At 33.0% G+C, this 18844-nt stretch overlaps 1 protein-coding gene across 1 annotated transcript in view; it reads left to right on the top strand.

Annotated features, from left to right (window-relative positions):
• Positions 1-6671, top strand: part of RAB4A (RAB4A, member RAS oncogene family) — a 52840-nt gene extending 46169 nt beyond the window's left edge. The window contains exons 7-8 of the mRNA XM_031966899.1: positions 516-657; positions 1509-6671. Of these exons, the coding sequence (XP_031822759.1) occupies positions 516-631 (116 nt within the window). The 3' untranslated portion in view covers positions 632-657; positions 1509-6671. The remainder of the gene's footprint in view (positions 1-515; positions 658-1508) is intronic.
• The last annotated feature ends 12173 nt before the right edge of the window (positions 6672-18844 follow it).

Below are 18844 nucleotides of genomic sequence, written 5' to 3'. Positions count from 1 at the left end.
AACTAGCATTCAAAGTATTCCACGAGTTGTCTCCAATTTTCTCTTCCAGTGTTATTTCAAAGTAGCACTCTAGCAAAATTGGACCACTTGTCAGTTTTTAATTTCATTCTACCCCCTCCCACCACCATAGGTTTCTACATATTACTTCCCATGCTTGGAATGCGCTCCCCTCACATCTCTGCCCATTGAAATCTTTCTATTTTTTTCATAGCCTAGATTAAATAATACCCTTTCTAAGAAATCTTTCTTAAATTATTCTCCCATCTCCCCAAGCTAGAAAGAATTCCTTCCTCCTGAACTCTTTTATGCCATTATGTTTGATCCTGCTCCTAAGCATTTAGTAATATTCTAATTTGTATAATAATTATTTGTGTACATGGTTTCTCCCAATTCTTCATAGTTTATAGAAAGTATATGAGGGATTGTGTTGCTTTATCACCTTTGAATCTGCAAGATTAAAATACGATAGATTGAATTTTAAAAGATTTTTCAAACAAATATTGGTTGATCCTCAGGTGAACTGGATCCAGAAAGAATGGGCTCAGGTATTCAGTATGGAGATGCTGCCTTAAGACAGCTCAGATCACCACGTCGTGCACAAGCCCAAAGTGCTCAAGAGTGTGGCTGTTAAAATTTTTGACAATATAGAAAACTAAGGTAAGCTTTGGCAAGAAAATAACTTTATTCATTCTTTTGAATGCTATATATCTCTACGTAGTTGACTGCTTATGAGCGTGTTATGACTTCTACAGCTAAAATGTGAAAAAGAAGTCACATAGTAGAGAGCTTAGAGAATCTCACCTCTGCCACTCAACTGCATTCAGCCAATCTTTTCACCTGTTTCTGCCTCAACTTCCTTAGCTATTAAATGAGATGGTTAAACTAAGTAACCTCCAAGGTTTCTTCCAGCTCTGTTTCTGTGATCTTGTGCTCCTATTCTGGTAGAAATATATCTTAAATGTGTGGGAAGTTTATTTGCCTGTTTATTTCTATTTCCCCAAATTAAAAAAAGGTGGGGGGGGGGAGGGGGGGGCGGAGGGAGGAGGGAGATCTTCCCTGATGCTTTGTCCTAGAAACTTACCATTAACATTTTATATTTTTAAAAATAAGCATTTTTAAACATTTTTGATTTACATACCATACAAAAACTTTGGGTTTTTTTATGATTTTCACTAAATAGTGAATCTTATGTTTTAATTTCAAGTCATAAATTGTTCTGAAAAATCTATTTAAGCCAATTGATATCTTTATCGTAAAACACAAATTTATTTTATGTCTCATGGCCTAATGAAAATCTGATAAGATCAAATATCTTCAGCAAAAAGAAACCTAGTGTGTATAGTCTTAAATGGAAATCACATAATTTTTTTATCAAAAGCTTTCCCTTTTTTCTTTCCTATTGTCCACAAACAGTTTCTACATATTTAGTTCTTGCTATGGGACACATGCTAACCAAAATCTGTTTTAAATGCATAGTCATGATTTGTTTTGTTCTTAATGTTTTCTAGCTCTATATACAAATGATATTTGGGAAGCAACTGATGAAGCTTCAAGGTTCTGCCGTTTTTATCACGATCTTTCCACTCTGTGTCTGAAGTAGACCATTGCTGGGGGAAAAATAAAAGTACTTCAAGGTGTTATGCAAGATAGTCAATATGGCACAGCAGATTATATAATAAATCTAATTCAATGGACAATACAATTAGATGTATACATAGATGTAAAAATTTTCTGTTCTACATTTTCCCTTTCACTTTTCATTTAAACATTGCTGTATCCTGCCTGTATATACTGTAGTGCAGTAAGTTTCCAAAGCATGGTATATGATGTACGATATAATAGAATGTTGCACTAAATGCAGTTTAATATTTTTTTTAATCATATGAGCTAAAATTTGTTAATTGTGAGGAGTGCTTTTTATCATCATGTTTGTGTTGTATTGCACATTTGGTTATATTTATGACCTGAAATACAAGCTATTGGCATTAATGGCCAGTGCATTTCCTATTTAATTTTTTTGCCACATGCTACACAATGTTTACGTGATTTACACTTGAAATACGAGGTCATTACTTTAAAGTTCACTAATATAAGACAATAAAATTGGAAAATGATTTTTCCATTGAAAATGTACTTGTACAGGTTTCTGTTGGTTTTTGAAGTATTTTCCACTTAGCCAAACAAAAATATCATACTCCTTTGAACTCTTCATTTATGTTTCCAGACTGCTCTTTTTTTTTCCATCTAGCTTAATGACTAAAATCTGGATCATTTTCTTGGTTTGGGGGTTGGTTGGTTTGTTTAATTAACACCATAGCATCAGTGTCCCTACTTTGTTATGTTATTATGTCTTTATAAAACTATTACACTGGGCTACTTTGAAGAAATTTTTAGAGTTTCCCCAGATATTTAAGCTTACATTCTTCTATTTTTTTTCTCTCATGGCATGCATTTAAAATCATAGTGAATGGTATATGATAGTTATCTGTGTATCTCAGGTATGAGTCAAAAACTACATCATACAAACATACATGAGTTCAAGCTAAGATGCCTTATTGCAATTATCACATTTCTGTAGTTTTTATCCATAGTATTATCAAAGTGTAAATTATATTTTTATTTTCAAAAAAATAATTGTTCTAACATTTTAATATATCATAATTTTAAAGGAATCTGCATATATATGTTTATATAGGTATATATTCATTGGAATATTTCTTTATAGTTAAATGGAATATTATTTAAATCTGGTACTAAAGTACAAAAAAGCATTCGTCTTATATACTTCTTGTTCTTTCCTTCTCAGGTGACTTTTCCTTCTTGTTAAGTTATTGATAGTAGCCACTCAGTTAATCTCATTTGATCTTTCTTTAAGTCATCCACATGCTGATTTAATAAGGAATAGAGATTGAGGATGTTTAGTTTAACAAAGCAGTAGTGTAGGGAAGTGAAGGAATCAGTGTGTATTTTTTTAGGCATTTTTGCTTTTAGTGCCTTCATAATCTTGTTTTGAAAAATCCATAAGCTGAATGAGATTCTCAGTTTAATATGTTCCTTGACAATTTAAATGAAATAAATTTCACTTAAAAGTATTCTTTTCCTTTCACCCCTCACTTTTAAAGGATCTGTCAACTTGGATTCACTAATTTTTAGATAGCTTTTTGCATGGAATTATAAATGTATTTGACAAGATCGTATGTGGGGGGAAGGGGAACAAGAGCTTTTTTAGTTTTGATTAAACTTACAACTTTGGGGTGGAAAGTAGACTGTATTTGCTAAACCTTGGCTACCACGTGCCTCATTGCAACAATAAAAGTTTCTAGCAAACTAAGCTTAGGGTGATTTTCATTAAGAACTTTTGCTACTGAGAAGCAGGAATAGGAGAGAGAAATTGTTCTGAGTTTCTTTATTCCAGTTATTGAATACTGGTTATGAAACTGTCAAGAAGCATTTGCTTCTGGATTATTTAAATGGTAGCAGGATTAAAATTTTAGAATTCTTGGGAAAAAATTTCTGAGATCTGTTTGGAATTTGAATTGTGGATTAATTTTTAAATTTTACTTTTTCATTGTTAAATTAATCTTAATACAGGAATCTTAGAATTTTGCTTCAAAGAAATGTATAGTTGTCATGGAGGATAAATTTGGACTCTTAGAAACCTTGCTAAGAAACCAATATTTTCATATAATGGTATTCCAGCATTCAAATGATGGAATTAGAAACTCAGATGATGTACTTCATACAGCAGTATACTGCATCTATTTTCTGTCTAGGTCAAAAGATTCATGTGAATTCTGGACTCATTCTATATCGAGTTATTTTTTTTTTTGCTAATGTAACTATTCTCATAAACAGCTAAATGTTATCCTTTGTTACTCTGTAACCTTTCCATTGGATTAATATCTAGTGAAGGAATTCATGCCAATAGTGGTCCTGCCACAATTACAATGAAGCACTAAACATCCTCCCTCTAAGGCTAGAAAACACTGCTCAGTGATGTAAATGTAGATAGGAAAATTTTCTAATAAAACTAAGAACTAAAATACTTCTCCTCCCTTATCTTGCTATTAAAAAAGGCTAATTTTTCAATCACAGAACTGAAGGAAAATTTGTCTTTTTAAAAAGTAAGACATTAGTATTGATGGCCCAGTAATTTAATAATGGCATTTCATGAAAACCTACATGGTTCAAATGTTTTGTATTTTTAAGGCATTTACATTCTTAGTGAATGCCATTTTTGCTTAATTTTCCCTTGACCCCTGTATAATAAGTAATAACTTAATTGTTAGAATGTTTTCTTGTGTTTCTTGTCTCTTGTAATTACTATATTGTATTTTATTTATAAAGGAATTTTGTAATGGTATGCATGTATCTTGAATATGTGCTTATTCAGCCAGTTTTAAGGCAAGAGTTCAGTCATATCATAAACTCATTAGATTCACCAGAATTTGGTCAGATTCTAGGATTACTACTATATGGATACTCATAATGTAGTTTATTATTTTCCAGGCTTAAATGTACAAATGATTCCTCTTTATTCTGATCTACACTAAAACATTTGTGGAGAACATGCCATATTTTTCAGTCCTAGAAAGCTTTTATGAATTTTGAATAGTACTGGAACAGTAATTCATATACTTTGTACTGGACCCACTGCAAGAAAAACAGAACATCTGAGGCATCTTAAGCGTTTCCACTGAGTTTAAAAAAAAAAAAGAAAAAAGTCTTCTTTTTTAAGGTAGGCACCAAGAAAGATATCACGAGAGCCACATTTCACCCAAATAATAGAGACGCCTTTTGTTAATAATTTCAGTTTATCTTCTTTCCACAAGTTAAGGTTCTGAGATATAAAGTTGGTATTTGCAGTTAGAATATCTTATAAGAGGGAGGAAATCAAGCTGTTCATTTAATTAGTTCAGTGCTCCAAATAGTCTGAGAAGTTAGTTAGATCCAAAAAGTTTGATTCTTCACTTGGCAATTTTCATATCATCATTTAAAGAGAACTGATAAAATAAAAAAATTGCATCTGCTTATAGCCCCAAATCATTTTAAAAATATCTTATTGCTGTCTTTTCCTTCATATCACCTTGAGTACTTCCATTAATGGAGAATTCACTACCTCACACAGAAACCTGCCTCCCCTTTCTTTAAGGAGCTTCTGTTTACCCTTAGATTAGGGTTTTTAACACTTAGAATGAAGTTTCATATAAAATATGAAATGAGGTACTTAATTTCACATTTATACATTTTAAATTTATTTTTAATTGGGCCATATCTATGATGCTATCAATATAAGAAGCTCTGTGTGGGATACTTGACCACTTTCCTGACCAGGCCTGAGAGACTCTGTGACTTGCCCAGGGTCTCATAACTAATGTACCAAAGGTACTAAAGTACCAAGACCAGCTCCCTGTCCACCACACATCTGTTGGATTTTAATTGAATCATATGCACCATCCTGAGAGTTTATGGCACTTTTTGAATGATATTAATCCAGATCTCAAATGAAGGATATTTTATACCTTGTTGGAAATGACGGGCCTTCTTGAGACAGAGGCCAAAAATGTCACTGACATCATAGGATTTAGAGCTGGAAGTGACCATAGAGGTATTGGAGCTCAACTACCAATGGTTAAAGAAAGATGAGGGAACTGAAGTGCACAGAAGTTAATTGACTTTGGTAAAGTTCTAAAGCTTGCTTCCAGACTAGACTACCTTAAAGATCATCTTATTTAGGTTCTGTGGAATTTGTTTTGTTAATGTTTCCCAGGTGTTCATGCCAGGCATGCGTTTGACACATTTCATCTCATTTAATCCCTTCATTGTATAAATGAGGAAACTGATACCCAGACAAGTGAAATGACTTCTACCAAAGTCAAAGAGCTTGTTCTCATGTCCCCTGGGCTAGATCCAGGCACAAGGACTCACTATCCAGAACTCTGAGCATATACTAGATTGTCTGTACCACATCAGAGGGATACTGCCTCTTCAAGCTACCACAAGGAAAGTCAAATGAGCACTTTCTTACTCATATTCTGATGAAATTTTCACTAATTTTTAAAAATAAAATCAAGTCAATCACGTTTTTTTAATCATTCTTTTCAGCTTTGACCCATATGCAGTCATAATTGTTCTTTTACCTTTAAAGCAATCTTAGTTTGAGAATCTTCATGGTTATGAAAGATAGAAACCTTTTTCAATTCAGTAACTCTTCTAGCAAGTTTCTGACCCAATATGAAAGTATAAACATCCTTTTTTCCAGATTGTTTGGTTTTTTTTATTCTTATAAAACAATTATTCATTATTCTTTTAACATGGAAGTTTATGGATAGATCAACTGAAGATAATTATCTTTTAGGTTCTGAATAAACCAAATCATTTTAAAGGTTTTTAAATTAGCTTCTAGTTTCAAAATTATCTCTAATTGACATGCCAAAGCCATCATAGGCAGTTGTGTAGGTATCAACTTAAAAAAAAAAAAAAAAAAAGCTGGTTGTTTTTAAAAGAATTTTAAGAGTGATTCATTAACTAGTCTTACACACTGGAATTTGTATATAAACCATTTGTCTCACACACAAAGACACATACATGCACGCTACATTAAATGTATTAACTTGGGCGACAATACTCTTGTATGATGTCTTGCCAATAAAGGTATTGCTATGGACTGATTCCTGCTTGTACTACTTTGTCACCCCAAGCTTTAAGGGGGGAGGAGGGAAAGATGGTAGGAATTGTCATGTTTACCCTTTGAATACAAAGAAAATTTACATTATAATAAATTTTTTAAATTTTAAGTTTTTTAGAAACTTCGCACTATCTCAAAAGGCTTTTTTTCTTGCCCCTATCAAATTGTATTCTTAGGATTATAAATCTAGAATTAGGAGGACCTCTGACACTTGGCCCACTCATTTTATAGATAAGGAAACTGAAGCCAAAATACAAAGGAAGCCTCAGAGATGGGATTTGAATTCAGGACCTCTTGACTGCAAACCCCTATCCCCTATCTTTTGAGCACACAGCTACTAACTATTTTCATTTTTAAAGTTTAAAAGCATTTATTTAGCAACTTCAGTTTAATTTTTAATAGTACTAAAGAACAGTGATTGATAGAGAAAAAGACAAGCATGCTGCTGAGGTCCATTGCTAGAAGCTAAGCAATGTAGTCAATGCTTAAAACTGTAGAACCATTTATTCTTCTCATTGAAGAAAAGACCTCATGGTTTAACTAGAGAATCCCAAGGGAGCATCAAAGGAATATATTACCATTATTATCAAGGGAAGGAATATTCTTGGGTATTCGTTTTGGAATACGTATTCTCCAAAGTGGGGAAGCAACTAAATCTTTTTTCAACTAGGGAAATATATTAAGCTCTCTTCCCCCTTGCCAACACATTCACATTGGACCTAGTATGGATAACTCTTGAGAGTAATATAATCAGAGATTCTGGGTCACAAGACACAATGGACTTGAAGTCATGAAAGGAAGGAGTCTGTTTTCAGGGTTTGGGTCATCATTGCACTAAGCGTCCTCACACTTAATGGTTTCATTGGATCTTGAGTTTAAATAATTCAAGACCCTTTTAGGCCAAAAGGAAGCCCTAACAGTTTTGTTTATTAGGTAGTTAGGGCCAAACAACATATATTTATGTCCTGACAGCTTGGCTATTTGGAAAAAAAATAATATACTTAATATGAAAGAAATGCTTTATTTCATTCTTAACCATAATTGACGTGTGTATACCTATTGGGCACTGTGCACAGTTTCTCAAAGCTTAGAATACCACCATCCTCATTTGCTGTTCTACATTAGATTTTCATATGGTACTTTTTAAAGCAGCCCCATTTAGCAAAGCTACAACTTCACAAATGAGAAAGTCCAAGAAGTTAATAGCCTAGGCAAAAGTGCAAGAAAACAAAAATAAATGAAACATTTGAGAATGTGGAATGTAGCATGATCTAATATTGAAGCTATGAACTACTTAAGAGTTAGTAGTTCACATTCAGCTGCCAAGAATAATTTGGGAAGTGAAGCACTAAACTCTTGCTAGGAGACAGAAGCCTATATTTAATCCATGCTTCAGGGCAGTTTAGATATTCTGTAGAGAGATGTATAGGTGAAGCTCCTTGGTTTTCCATGGGCAGGAAGGTATTAAATTAGTGAAGAAACAGGAAGCTTTGACTGGCAGTTTTCAAATGTAAATGATAGAAATGTAGGGGGTTTTAGAAAAGGATTAGGTCAAAAGGGAAGGGATTCACAACCACTCCGTGGTTTCAGTTTCAACTACAAAAAGGATAGCGGCACCTACATCACAAAATTGTTATGAAGACCAAATGAAATAAAATGTAAAAGGCTCTTTACAAACTTTAAAGCAGTAAATAAATGAAAATTACCATTATCATCATGATCATTACTATTACTGTTAACAAAACAGGAGGAAGAAAAGTGTCTAGGGCTGATTGTTGGAAGAGAAAGACTAAGCTTGAAACACCTACATTTTTAAAGACCATGACGTCAACCTTAAAGATAAACATATCTGGCTTTTGATATATTCAGTTTAATTTTAGAGACTATGATAGCACCTGCAGTAAACTGTGTAACTAGATATTGTACATAATAGATTTCTACTTTCATCATGTGGAGGAAAGTATGTTTTGTTATGACTCAGTTAAAAGGAGCATGTTTTATGTAGAGCAAGATGGCACAGGACCTTATTTCCCTTTAGTTCTCATATAGCTTAGATTGTTCTAAAGAATGAGGACCAAATAGCTAATGTATGTATGTTCTGTTTTTCATGATATACTGTAAGAATATCCATATAACACCCTTCTTGTTCAGGAAGGCAATCTCAGATATGCAATCACTCAATTGGAAAAAAATAAAAGTAACCCTTCATTGACAAATTGCTACTATATGTATTATAGCAAATATGCTAATAATGCAAAATTGTGGTGGAAGTGAATTCTGCAAAATGAATTATTTCAAAAGAGGTAATACCAAAGGGAGAAAGGTGATTCAAGCAAAATTCACTTGTGAAAATCTCATTTCATTGGGAGGGGAGGGGGGTGTTACAAAATAAAGTGGTGAGGGAGTTAATAAGGATGTCCTAGTGGCAAAAGTATATTTTGTTTGAACTTTTCACCACCTCCAACAGTTTAGAACATTCAAGTATAGGAATTCCCCTTTTCTACCTTTTGTCAATTTGAGAATCCCAAATAGAATACATATAGTTTTTTAATTTTTAAGATTATACTTGGGCATTTTTTACATATTTCCATATGAATCATGTTGGGAGAGAAAAATCAGAACAAAGGGCAAAAACCATGAGGAGGAAAAAAAGGTGCAAATAGTGTATATTGATTCATATTCTGTAGATCTCTCCCTGGATGTAGGTGGTTTCATTTTTTGGTTTTTTATTTATTTTTAAATACACATTGCTTTATAAATCATTTTGGAAGAGAAAAATCAAGAGCAAGAGAGAAAAATCATGGGAGAGAGAAAAAAATAGTAGTGAACCTTCTGTCTCCATAGTTCTTTTTCTGAATGCAGCTGGCATTTTCTGTTCAAAGTCTATTGGGAATGCTTTTGGATCACTGAACCACTGAGAAGAACTAAGTCTTTCATAACTGATCACACATTCTTGTTATTGTGTACAATGTATTCTGCTTGTTTTGCTCAGCATCAGTTCTAAAACCAGCTTGTTCATTTTTTATAGAACAATAATATTCCATTACCTTCATGTACCACAACTTGTTCAGCCATTCCCCAGTTGGACATCTACTCATTTTCCAATTCTTTGCCACCACAAAAAGAACTGCTACAAATATTTTTGCATATGTGGGTCTTTTTCCCTCCCTTATGATCTCCTTGTGATACAGGCCCAGTAGTGGCAGTTAGTGCAAAGGGTGTGCCGTGTTTTAGCCCTTTGGGCATAGTTCTAGATTGCTCTCCAGAATGGTTGGATCACTTCACAACTCCACCAATGCTGCATCAGGGTCCCAGTTTTCCCACATCCCCAACATTCATTATCTTTTCCTGTCATCTTAGCCAATCTGAGAGGTGTGAGGTGGTACACCTCAGAGTTGTTTTAATTTTCATTTCTCTAATCAATAGCGACTTAAGAGCATTTTTTCATATGACTATAGATGACTTAATTTCATCATCTGAAAATTGTCTGCTCATATCTTTTGATCATTTATCTATTGAGGAATGACTTGTATTCTTATAAATTTGACACAATTCTTTATATATTTTAGAAATGAGACCTTCAGAAACACTGGCTATAAAGATTAAGGGGGCAGACAGAGGGAAGTATCATATACATGGATTGAGAGTGCAGTTGGGAGACTGATGTGATATCAAAGAAAAAGACATTAAGGGTGGAAAAAGAGGAAAGAGGAGGTATAATGGGACTGTTTGATCACATGAAGAGGCTTAAAAGACCTTATTACAAAGAAGGGAGGAGGATGAGCATTGTCTGAAGCTTGATCCCATCAGTTTGGGCTCTAAGAGGGAATAATAATCATTCAGTTGGGTATAGAAATTTCCCCAACCCCATAAAGAAATAGAAAGAGAAAAGAAAAGAGGGAGGGAGCAGGACAGAAGAGAGGGGAGAAACAATTAGGGAAAAAAGAGAAAGAGGAAAGGAATAAGAAGATAAGGTAGTGGATGATGTGGGTTAAAAACCACTAAGGACAGTGTAGAAAGAAAGAACAAAACTATACAGGAGAAAATAGGATGGAGGGAAATAGAGAACTGGGTAATCATAATTGAATGTAAATAGGATAAACTCTCCCATAAAACAGAAGCAAATAGAGTGGATTAAAAAACAGAATCCTACAATATGTTGTTTACAAGAAACACATTTGACACAGATGCATAGAGTAAAAGTAAAAGGCTGGAACAAAATTTATTATGCTTCTGCTGAAGTAAAAGCAGGAATAGCAATTCTCAATATAAAGCAAAAGTAAAAATAGATGTTATTAAAAGAGATAAGGAAGGAAAGTACATTTTGATAAAAGATAATGTAAAAAAATGAGGTAACAATACTAAATGTTTATGCATCAAGTGGTAGAGCACTCAAATTCCTAGAAAAGATGTTAAGCCAGTAACAAGATGAAATAACAGAACTATACTAGTACGGGACCTTCAACTTTCCCCTCTCAGAATCAGACAAATATAACCACAAAATAAACCTAGGGAGGTTAAGAGAGTCCTAGAAAACCTAGATATAATAGATCTCTGGAGAAAATTGAATAGGGACAGAAAGCAATACACCTTTTTTCTTGGCAATACATGGCACCTACACAAAAATTGATCATTAGGGCATAAAATCCTCACAATCAAATGCAGAAATTCTGATAGAAATAGTAAATGCTTCTTTTTCAGACCATGATGCAATAAAAATTATTTTCAATAAAGAGGCAGGGAAAGATAAATTAATCTAATTCTAAATGAGTAGGTTAATAAATCACAAAAAACATAATTTCCTCCAAAAGAATGACAATAATGAGACAAGATACCAAAATCTGTAGGATGCAACCAAAGCGGTTCTTAGGGGAAATTTTATATTTTTAAATAGCTATATGAATAAAAAAGATCAATGAATTGTGCATGCAACTAAAAAGGCTAGAAAAAAATTAATCTCCTCCCCCCTCCCCGTTGAATACCAAATAAGAAATTCTGAAACTCAAAGGAGAGATTAATAAAATAGAAAACATTTAACTAATAAAACTTAAAAGTTGGTTTTATGAAAAGGAACACAGACTCAGAGGGTGCAACTGGAGTTTAATAAGAGGATTGATTGAGAAAGTAGAAATATTTAGCCAGGTTGCAGGTGGGATTTGGTACATCCCTACATCCCTCTCCACACCTCTTTTCCTTGTCCTCTGCCTGTTTCTGCAGGTTCCCTTCTATTCTAGACCATTGTGCTCCTCTTTCCTTAACATTCCTCCCCACTACTCTTCTGGCACATGATCTCTGGCAATGTTTAGCAGATCTTGGAGAAGATATATTCTAATTATATCTCCTATTAGAGTGGAGGGTATGAGAGATTTTTTCCTTGACAATTCATTTCCCAATAGATTACCATTTTCAAACCACCCAAAGTTGTACTTGCACCAATAATTTACCATCCAAATATTAACAGTAATAACATTTGTCTGGATATTCTATAGCACTCATTTTTTTAAATCTTGTTTTCTGTTGGGTGATCTCAATCTAGATGATCTTTTAGTGTTTTGGGACTCCAGGGGTCCACACAAAAGGAAAAACAAAAAATACAACAGAAAAGTTCAGGAATGGACTTAGAAGTATGCCGAGCTATTTAAAGAAATTGGGGGGTAATTTATATAAAGATAGGGAAAGTCCTTTGGATTTCCATTTGTCTTATTTCTAAGTTTATACCTTATCTTTCCCTGCCCATATCTTTACATTATCAGGTAGTAAAACCTTGCTGCTTTCTGTAGCAATACTTGGAACAATGAAACAAATATACTGAACTTCTAGTACCAACATGAACTCCCAACAAAATTGGGGGGTAAGGGAAGGAAGGCCAATTCTTCTGTCATAGCCTAGTTACCAGAATAAAAGTTTTACTTAATGACTTTTGGATAACAGCACAAGGTCAGGGTGGGTGATTGTGTGGTTTATGATGATATGGGATAGGGAAGAACAGTTCACTGAACTATGTTTTTTTTTTAAGTTGATTTTTTTAAGTTGAATCATTTCAAACTCAAAATAATCATGAAAGCAACATGAAGTGTGTCAAACTTTCTGCATTAATTTTATTCTAAAACTCCTTAGATAATTGTTTAAACCAACAAGATTGAACAGTAGCCTTATATTTAAAATCTGCAGTGTTATGGGCAGTTAGAGGATAGAGCTTAGCGTCAGGAAGATATGAGTTAAAATTCAACCTTAAACACTCAGTAGCTGTATGACCCTGGAGAAGTAAACTTACCTACTTACCTCAATTTCCTCATCTGTAAAGAAGGCTGGAGAAGAAAATGGCAAACCCTCCGGTATCTTTGCCAAGAAAACCCCAAATGGGACCACCAAGAGTCAAACATGACCAAAAGACAACTGAAAAAACAGTTGATTTTCTAAATCAATACCACTCCCAATACTTTTTTTGTTTAGATTTAACTTCTCAATACATAATAACTCTTTGTATTTCTTTTTTAAATTTCTTAGGAGCAAAAATTCATTTGACAGAAATCTGAGTATCTAAAGAGTATCCAACTGCTCCTCTGGAGTTTGTTCAAGAATTCCAAGAATAAGTTGGGCCTATTCTGAATAATGATCAGTTAAGAAATGAACAAAAATAGTGTTAACATCTATTGTTGGTGAATATTAGTTCTTCGATTAATTTTAAAGTAGTCGCACAAACATGGGGGGAAATTGTTGATTTTAGAAAGTGGTTCTTGATTCTTAAGTTTGAATATCCTTTAGGATAGTCAATCCAAACATCTTGGCTATTGTGAAGATTTAGCAGCATGGTTCTAGCACAGGAATTGGAAGTAGTTTGCTTAAAGCTTTCCTAAAAAATCATTAATTTGTTCATCTGCATTGATGTCATTGAACTTCAACTCCTACTTTGCTTTCCATACTGTTTCAATTCACCTTTTCAAATGTATGTAGCTTATAGGTAATTTGTGATGATTTAATTATGTGATACTTTATTCACATTCAAAAATCTGCTTTCAGTCTTAAAATCAGTTTAATTGCTTTGGGTAATTAAATCAAGGATAGAAAGGCTTAAGTGATGCACCCTTGTTAAGTGCATAGGTGAATAGCAAAGTCCCAGCAAGAAAAAGGAGTTACAGGAGAGCAGAAGAGGTAGCAGAAATAAAGGGCTGAAAACTGGAGTCATGAAAGAGAGGGGTCTTACCCTAACAAGAGGAAGGAAGTCCCACTGAAGAGCACTCTCATGGGGGAAGTTTTGTACCTCCAATAGGAAAAGATGAGCTTAATATTTGTATTTAAAAGGGGGAAATGGTTCTCTCTTCATTTGCAAGCGAAAGTTCAAATACTTAGAAGGCAAATTGAACTTCCCACTGCTCTTGCAATTTTTTAAAGTCTGTTATTCAGAAGGAAAGCTAGGAGTGCAAAAGAGAAGCAGAAAAAAAGCTGTACAAGAGTGCTCTGGGAAATAAAGAAGCTGCTACAGACAGTTTCCTGAACAGATTCTGAGACAAGGGCCTGTTCTTGGTAATCCTTTTGAGACAATCAAAAAGGTACCAAAACTTTTTATTCCTAACTGAAGTTTCAAGACATTTAAGCAATTTCTAATTTTGGATTATATTTCTATATTTGGGAAAAAAAACAAAAAAACAAAAAACAAAACTTTGATCAATCATAAGTGCCTTTTGATGCATGCTTATATACATTGTGTGCAGGAGGATGGCAATGGAAGACACTAGGATAAGAGGGATATACAAATCTTAATTAAAACAAGAGGGTTGATTTTTCCCAGACTTAAAGGCTCCAAACTGCTAATGTGAGACCTCCCCACCCACCCAAGTTTCCTCTTACACAGGTTAAATATTCTGTTCTTTCACCCAATTCTCATGGCATGACTTTAAGGCCCCCCTCACCATCTTGATCAGCTTCTCTTAGAAACCTTAGTTCAAATCCTACCTTAGAAACTTACAAGCTATGTAATGAAACAAGTCACTTAACACCTCTCTATGCCTCAATTTTCTCATGTATAAAATGATGATGTTGAAAAAGGCATTTTATGAACACCAAAATATGTATAGCAGCTATTTTTTGTCAGTTGTAGCAAAGAATAAAAAACAAATGTAGCTATGAATTAGGAAATGGCTAAACAAATTATATTACATCAATGGAAGGTAATATTACAGTGAAACAATGAATATGATAAATAAGCATAGAAATACAGAGCCAAGAACACATTATACATGATAACAATGTAAATGGAAAACGCCACCAAAACCATTGAAATGGAACATTGTAAAATTAAAAAGGCCACATGGAATATACAAGGTATCTCCTTCCCCCATCTCCACTCCTCTGTAGAGAAAGGGTTCACAGATGTGGAATTTTTCAATGTATTTATTGGTTTTACTGAATTATTTTCTTTTTTACAAAGTTATAAAATATAATGCTGTGGGGGTTGGGGTGATAGAGGAATGCAGGAACAACTATAGACATGTAATAACAAAAAAAAATAAAAAATCCCCCCCCAATATCTTATTTTTTAAAATGAGAGTATCAGATTTGATGGCAGCTAAGATCCCTTCTAGTTCTAAATTTAAGATTATACTTTTCTGAGTTCATCAATATTTTTCTAAGATGTAGAACCAAGAGCTAAATATAACTTTTTATATATCTGAGTAGGATAAAGGATCACAAGAATATCACCATCATTCTAACCTATGCATCCTCTAAAAAGAATACAGGATTTTATTTGTTTTTGACTGCCATTTATTTCATCTGGATTCATACTGAGCTTATAATCCACAACCTGAATTTCTTTTTTTTATTTTGTTTTGTTTTTCAGATAATGTGCTGGGCATGTTTCTCTCATCTTGGTTTATAAAGGATTTTATAATGAATTTTAACTTGTGTAAGACTTTGCAAAACACAAAAAAAACATTTCCTCCATTGGCCATGTCCAAAAAATACTTTCTTTGTTTTGCTTAATTATGTATATGTTATTTGGTTTTGTTTTTTTTTTCCTATTTCCTTCATTCCCCTGCCATTGGTAAGAGAAAAATCAATTTTTGTCAATTGGAGAAAAAATTTAAGTTTGAAATTATTTTTAAATTTATCCAGGAAAGGGAAGGGGTGAAGGGTGGGGTGAATAAGAAAAGCAAATCAAAGAGAAATAAAGAAATAAACAAATGTGTAACCCATATACAATTAGCTCACACCTAAAAGGAAAATAAATATATTAACTAGTTCCTCTGTAAAATTCATGTGAGAAGTTGGATAAAAATTGCTCAAATAGGAAGATAGAGGTGAGTAGATTTTTAAAAAATCTTTCTATATATAGTTCAATGAAGCCTTCAGGGACAAACAACCCTATTATACAGACAAGCTGGGGAGGGGAAAGATGAAGCCAAGAAGATTGGTATAAAACAGTCAAGGATTGTAATGTATAAAAAATAAAGCATCAATAAACAAACTTTACCCTTAAAATAAAAAAAAAATTCTGATCCTTTTTAATAATCTGTTTTGTACACCAACTCAATTATTTTTCACAAAATTATAATTTCTTTACCTGTAGTATTTTATTCACATTTATACAAGTAAATACAACATTGGAGAAGCTAAAAACAATACATACTATACATACTAGTCTCTTAGAAAACTAAAACCTGAAATTCACATTGCCAGAACCATGTCTAGCCTATACTTCTTAAAATTTAAAGTGAATGCAGTGCTAAAATAAATGTATACATCAACATTTGGCAATTTTCCCCAACCCTGGTTTTGTTCATTAAAAGACCACACCTAATGCATGGCCTACTGAAATTGAAATGGGAAATTATGCTCATAAAAATTATTTGAATGCCCTTGAAATAGTTAAGAGCTTTTTGTCACTATTACCAATAATAAAATTATCATTCAAAAGGCCTCTTAAGTATGTATAAGCATTTCTTTTTTCTTTCCTAGAAAGAGTATTGGGACTTAGAATGTTTTCATTTCTTGAACAAATTCCAAGCTGTATAAATTATAGAAAAATAACAATTTGGAATCAAAACCTGCCCACATTCCTCTTCAAGTGTTAAGGGAGTCATGGTTGGTCTTAAATCTAGATAGGTACTTCCCATATATGGTTTAATATTGAGCATAATCATGCATTTAAATGTCCTATCCTGTGGCATTTTAAAAACAAATAGTGAAAAACAATTTTCAAAAGCACAAGTCTGAAGCAAGCATGCTCATTTCTTCTACAGAGTTTATCTGGTACCAGAGACAAATTGTAACAGTGTCTTTATACAGGTCGTATAAGATTGGCAGTATGACACCAAGCAAACTAGAGATTTAGGTTATGTAAACACTTATCTCACTCTTGTGTTGGTTTTAAATCTAATGAAGTGTAAAACTATTTTTCACTGAAATATTTAACTAAACAAGATTTTCACTTCTGACATGTACTTTGTGTCTCTATGTTTGTCCATTAACACTTTGGGTATTTATAAATATGACTGTATCACAACACTTAGCTAGGAATTTTTGTTCCTAGCTATCCAAGAGTTTGAATTGGTACAGCTCAGAAGTTGAAAGGAAATAACATAGTAAGAAATAAAATAGTAATAACATTTGTAAATAAATCATAATTTGCAGTAGCCAGGCTATCACTCCAAACCTTTCCTTAACATTACTTAGCTGCCCATGACGGGAAAGGAGCCCCAGTGCAAAGACACTCTGCTACTATCTCCTTTCCAGTTTCTGCAACTTATTTTGGATGTAACCCAAGCACATATAACCTAAGTAGATTCAATATGGAGCATCAAAGTCCTTAATTCTACCTTTAAGCAAGTTATAAACCTGATCTGAGTCTTCTATTCATTATTTTCATTTTTAAAAGGGAATCAAATTTCATTTCATTAATACTGAATAAGAAAAATAATAAATCATTAAGGAAAATAGTACACAAACATTTCTAGAAGGAACTAGAAGCACAACCAACTAAATGAGAGGTTTGTTGCTATTGTTTTTAATATGTTACTGAATTGTTCTTTTAAATAAGTGTTAAGGAACATGGAAAGAAGGAAATAGTCGTTTTTATTTACACAAACAGCTGCCATTACTTTGAAAATTCTGTTACTACTTTGAAGGTGAAGGAAAAAAGCTTGACAAAAGGATCATATTCATGATTTTAACTATGATATTAAAGCTAAAATTGGGGAAGGAAAAATCTCAGCCACATTTCATCATTTTAAATGCCTTTTCAGTCTAGATTTTAAAAGATCACATTTTCAGTCTCAGACTTCATTATAAATAATTTATACTACCTTATTTTCTAATAAGTTATCACAGAGAACTTGTAACAGCATTATGAGAAATTATATGTGCTCATAAGAAAGGGAGTGATCACAGAACCGTTTCATGGCCTAAGAAGTTTCCTAAGTTATAATCTTATAAAAAGAGGATTGAATCAGTGTCCTCAACTCTAAAAATAATTGACAAGATTATTACAGTCACTTTTAAAGAAATCGATGTAAATTATCAGTACATATTAGAAATAGGATTAAAATCTTATTTATGTTATACTTCTGGTTGTTTTTAAACATAATTATTTTGATCATTTTCAGCCTTTAGCTTTCTTTGGGGTTATATGGATTTTCAGTTGTAAGTTAGTTACATGCAAGTCAGTTTTCTAACCTAGAAAAAGGTTGGCTTTTTAAAAATATTGAATTGAAAAAGAATTTTCTAAGGCTATTTTAGACATTATAAGTATAGATATTTAAAACCTACCTTATTTCACAGTGCAACTTTCTGATTGTCAGCTGCAATATGAAAAGTTTAAGCTGCTTACTAAATCTAACAAGGTGAGAATTTGTCTGGAACACTGAATTTTATATCCATTTTTATAACTATCATCCTGCCAACATTCATTTGGTATTTCCTGTGTCTACAGCTTAATTAATTACTTTAAAGGATTATCACTAGAAGTGGTAGCATGCATTGGTGATTTGCTTTTGGTGATGATATTTGGAAGAAAGATATTTCATTTAACTCATGTGGTTAATGGTTCAATGACTAGTACAGACAGCTTTTTGAACAAAAGAATGAACCTCAAAACTATATAAAGGTCAAAAATCACAGTTAAATAGAAAGGCTATTACTATTTAAGAAATCAGTTTT

Source organism: Sarcophilus harrisii, chromosome 4 (assembly GCF_902635505.1).
Source record: "Sarcophilus harrisii chromosome 4, mSarHar1.11, whole genome shotgun sequence".
Lineage (NCBI taxonomy): Eukaryota > Metazoa > Chordata > Mammalia > Dasyuromorphia > Dasyuridae > Sarcophilus > Sarcophilus harrisii.
This window is presented reverse-complemented; position numbering and strand designations above follow the sequence as displayed.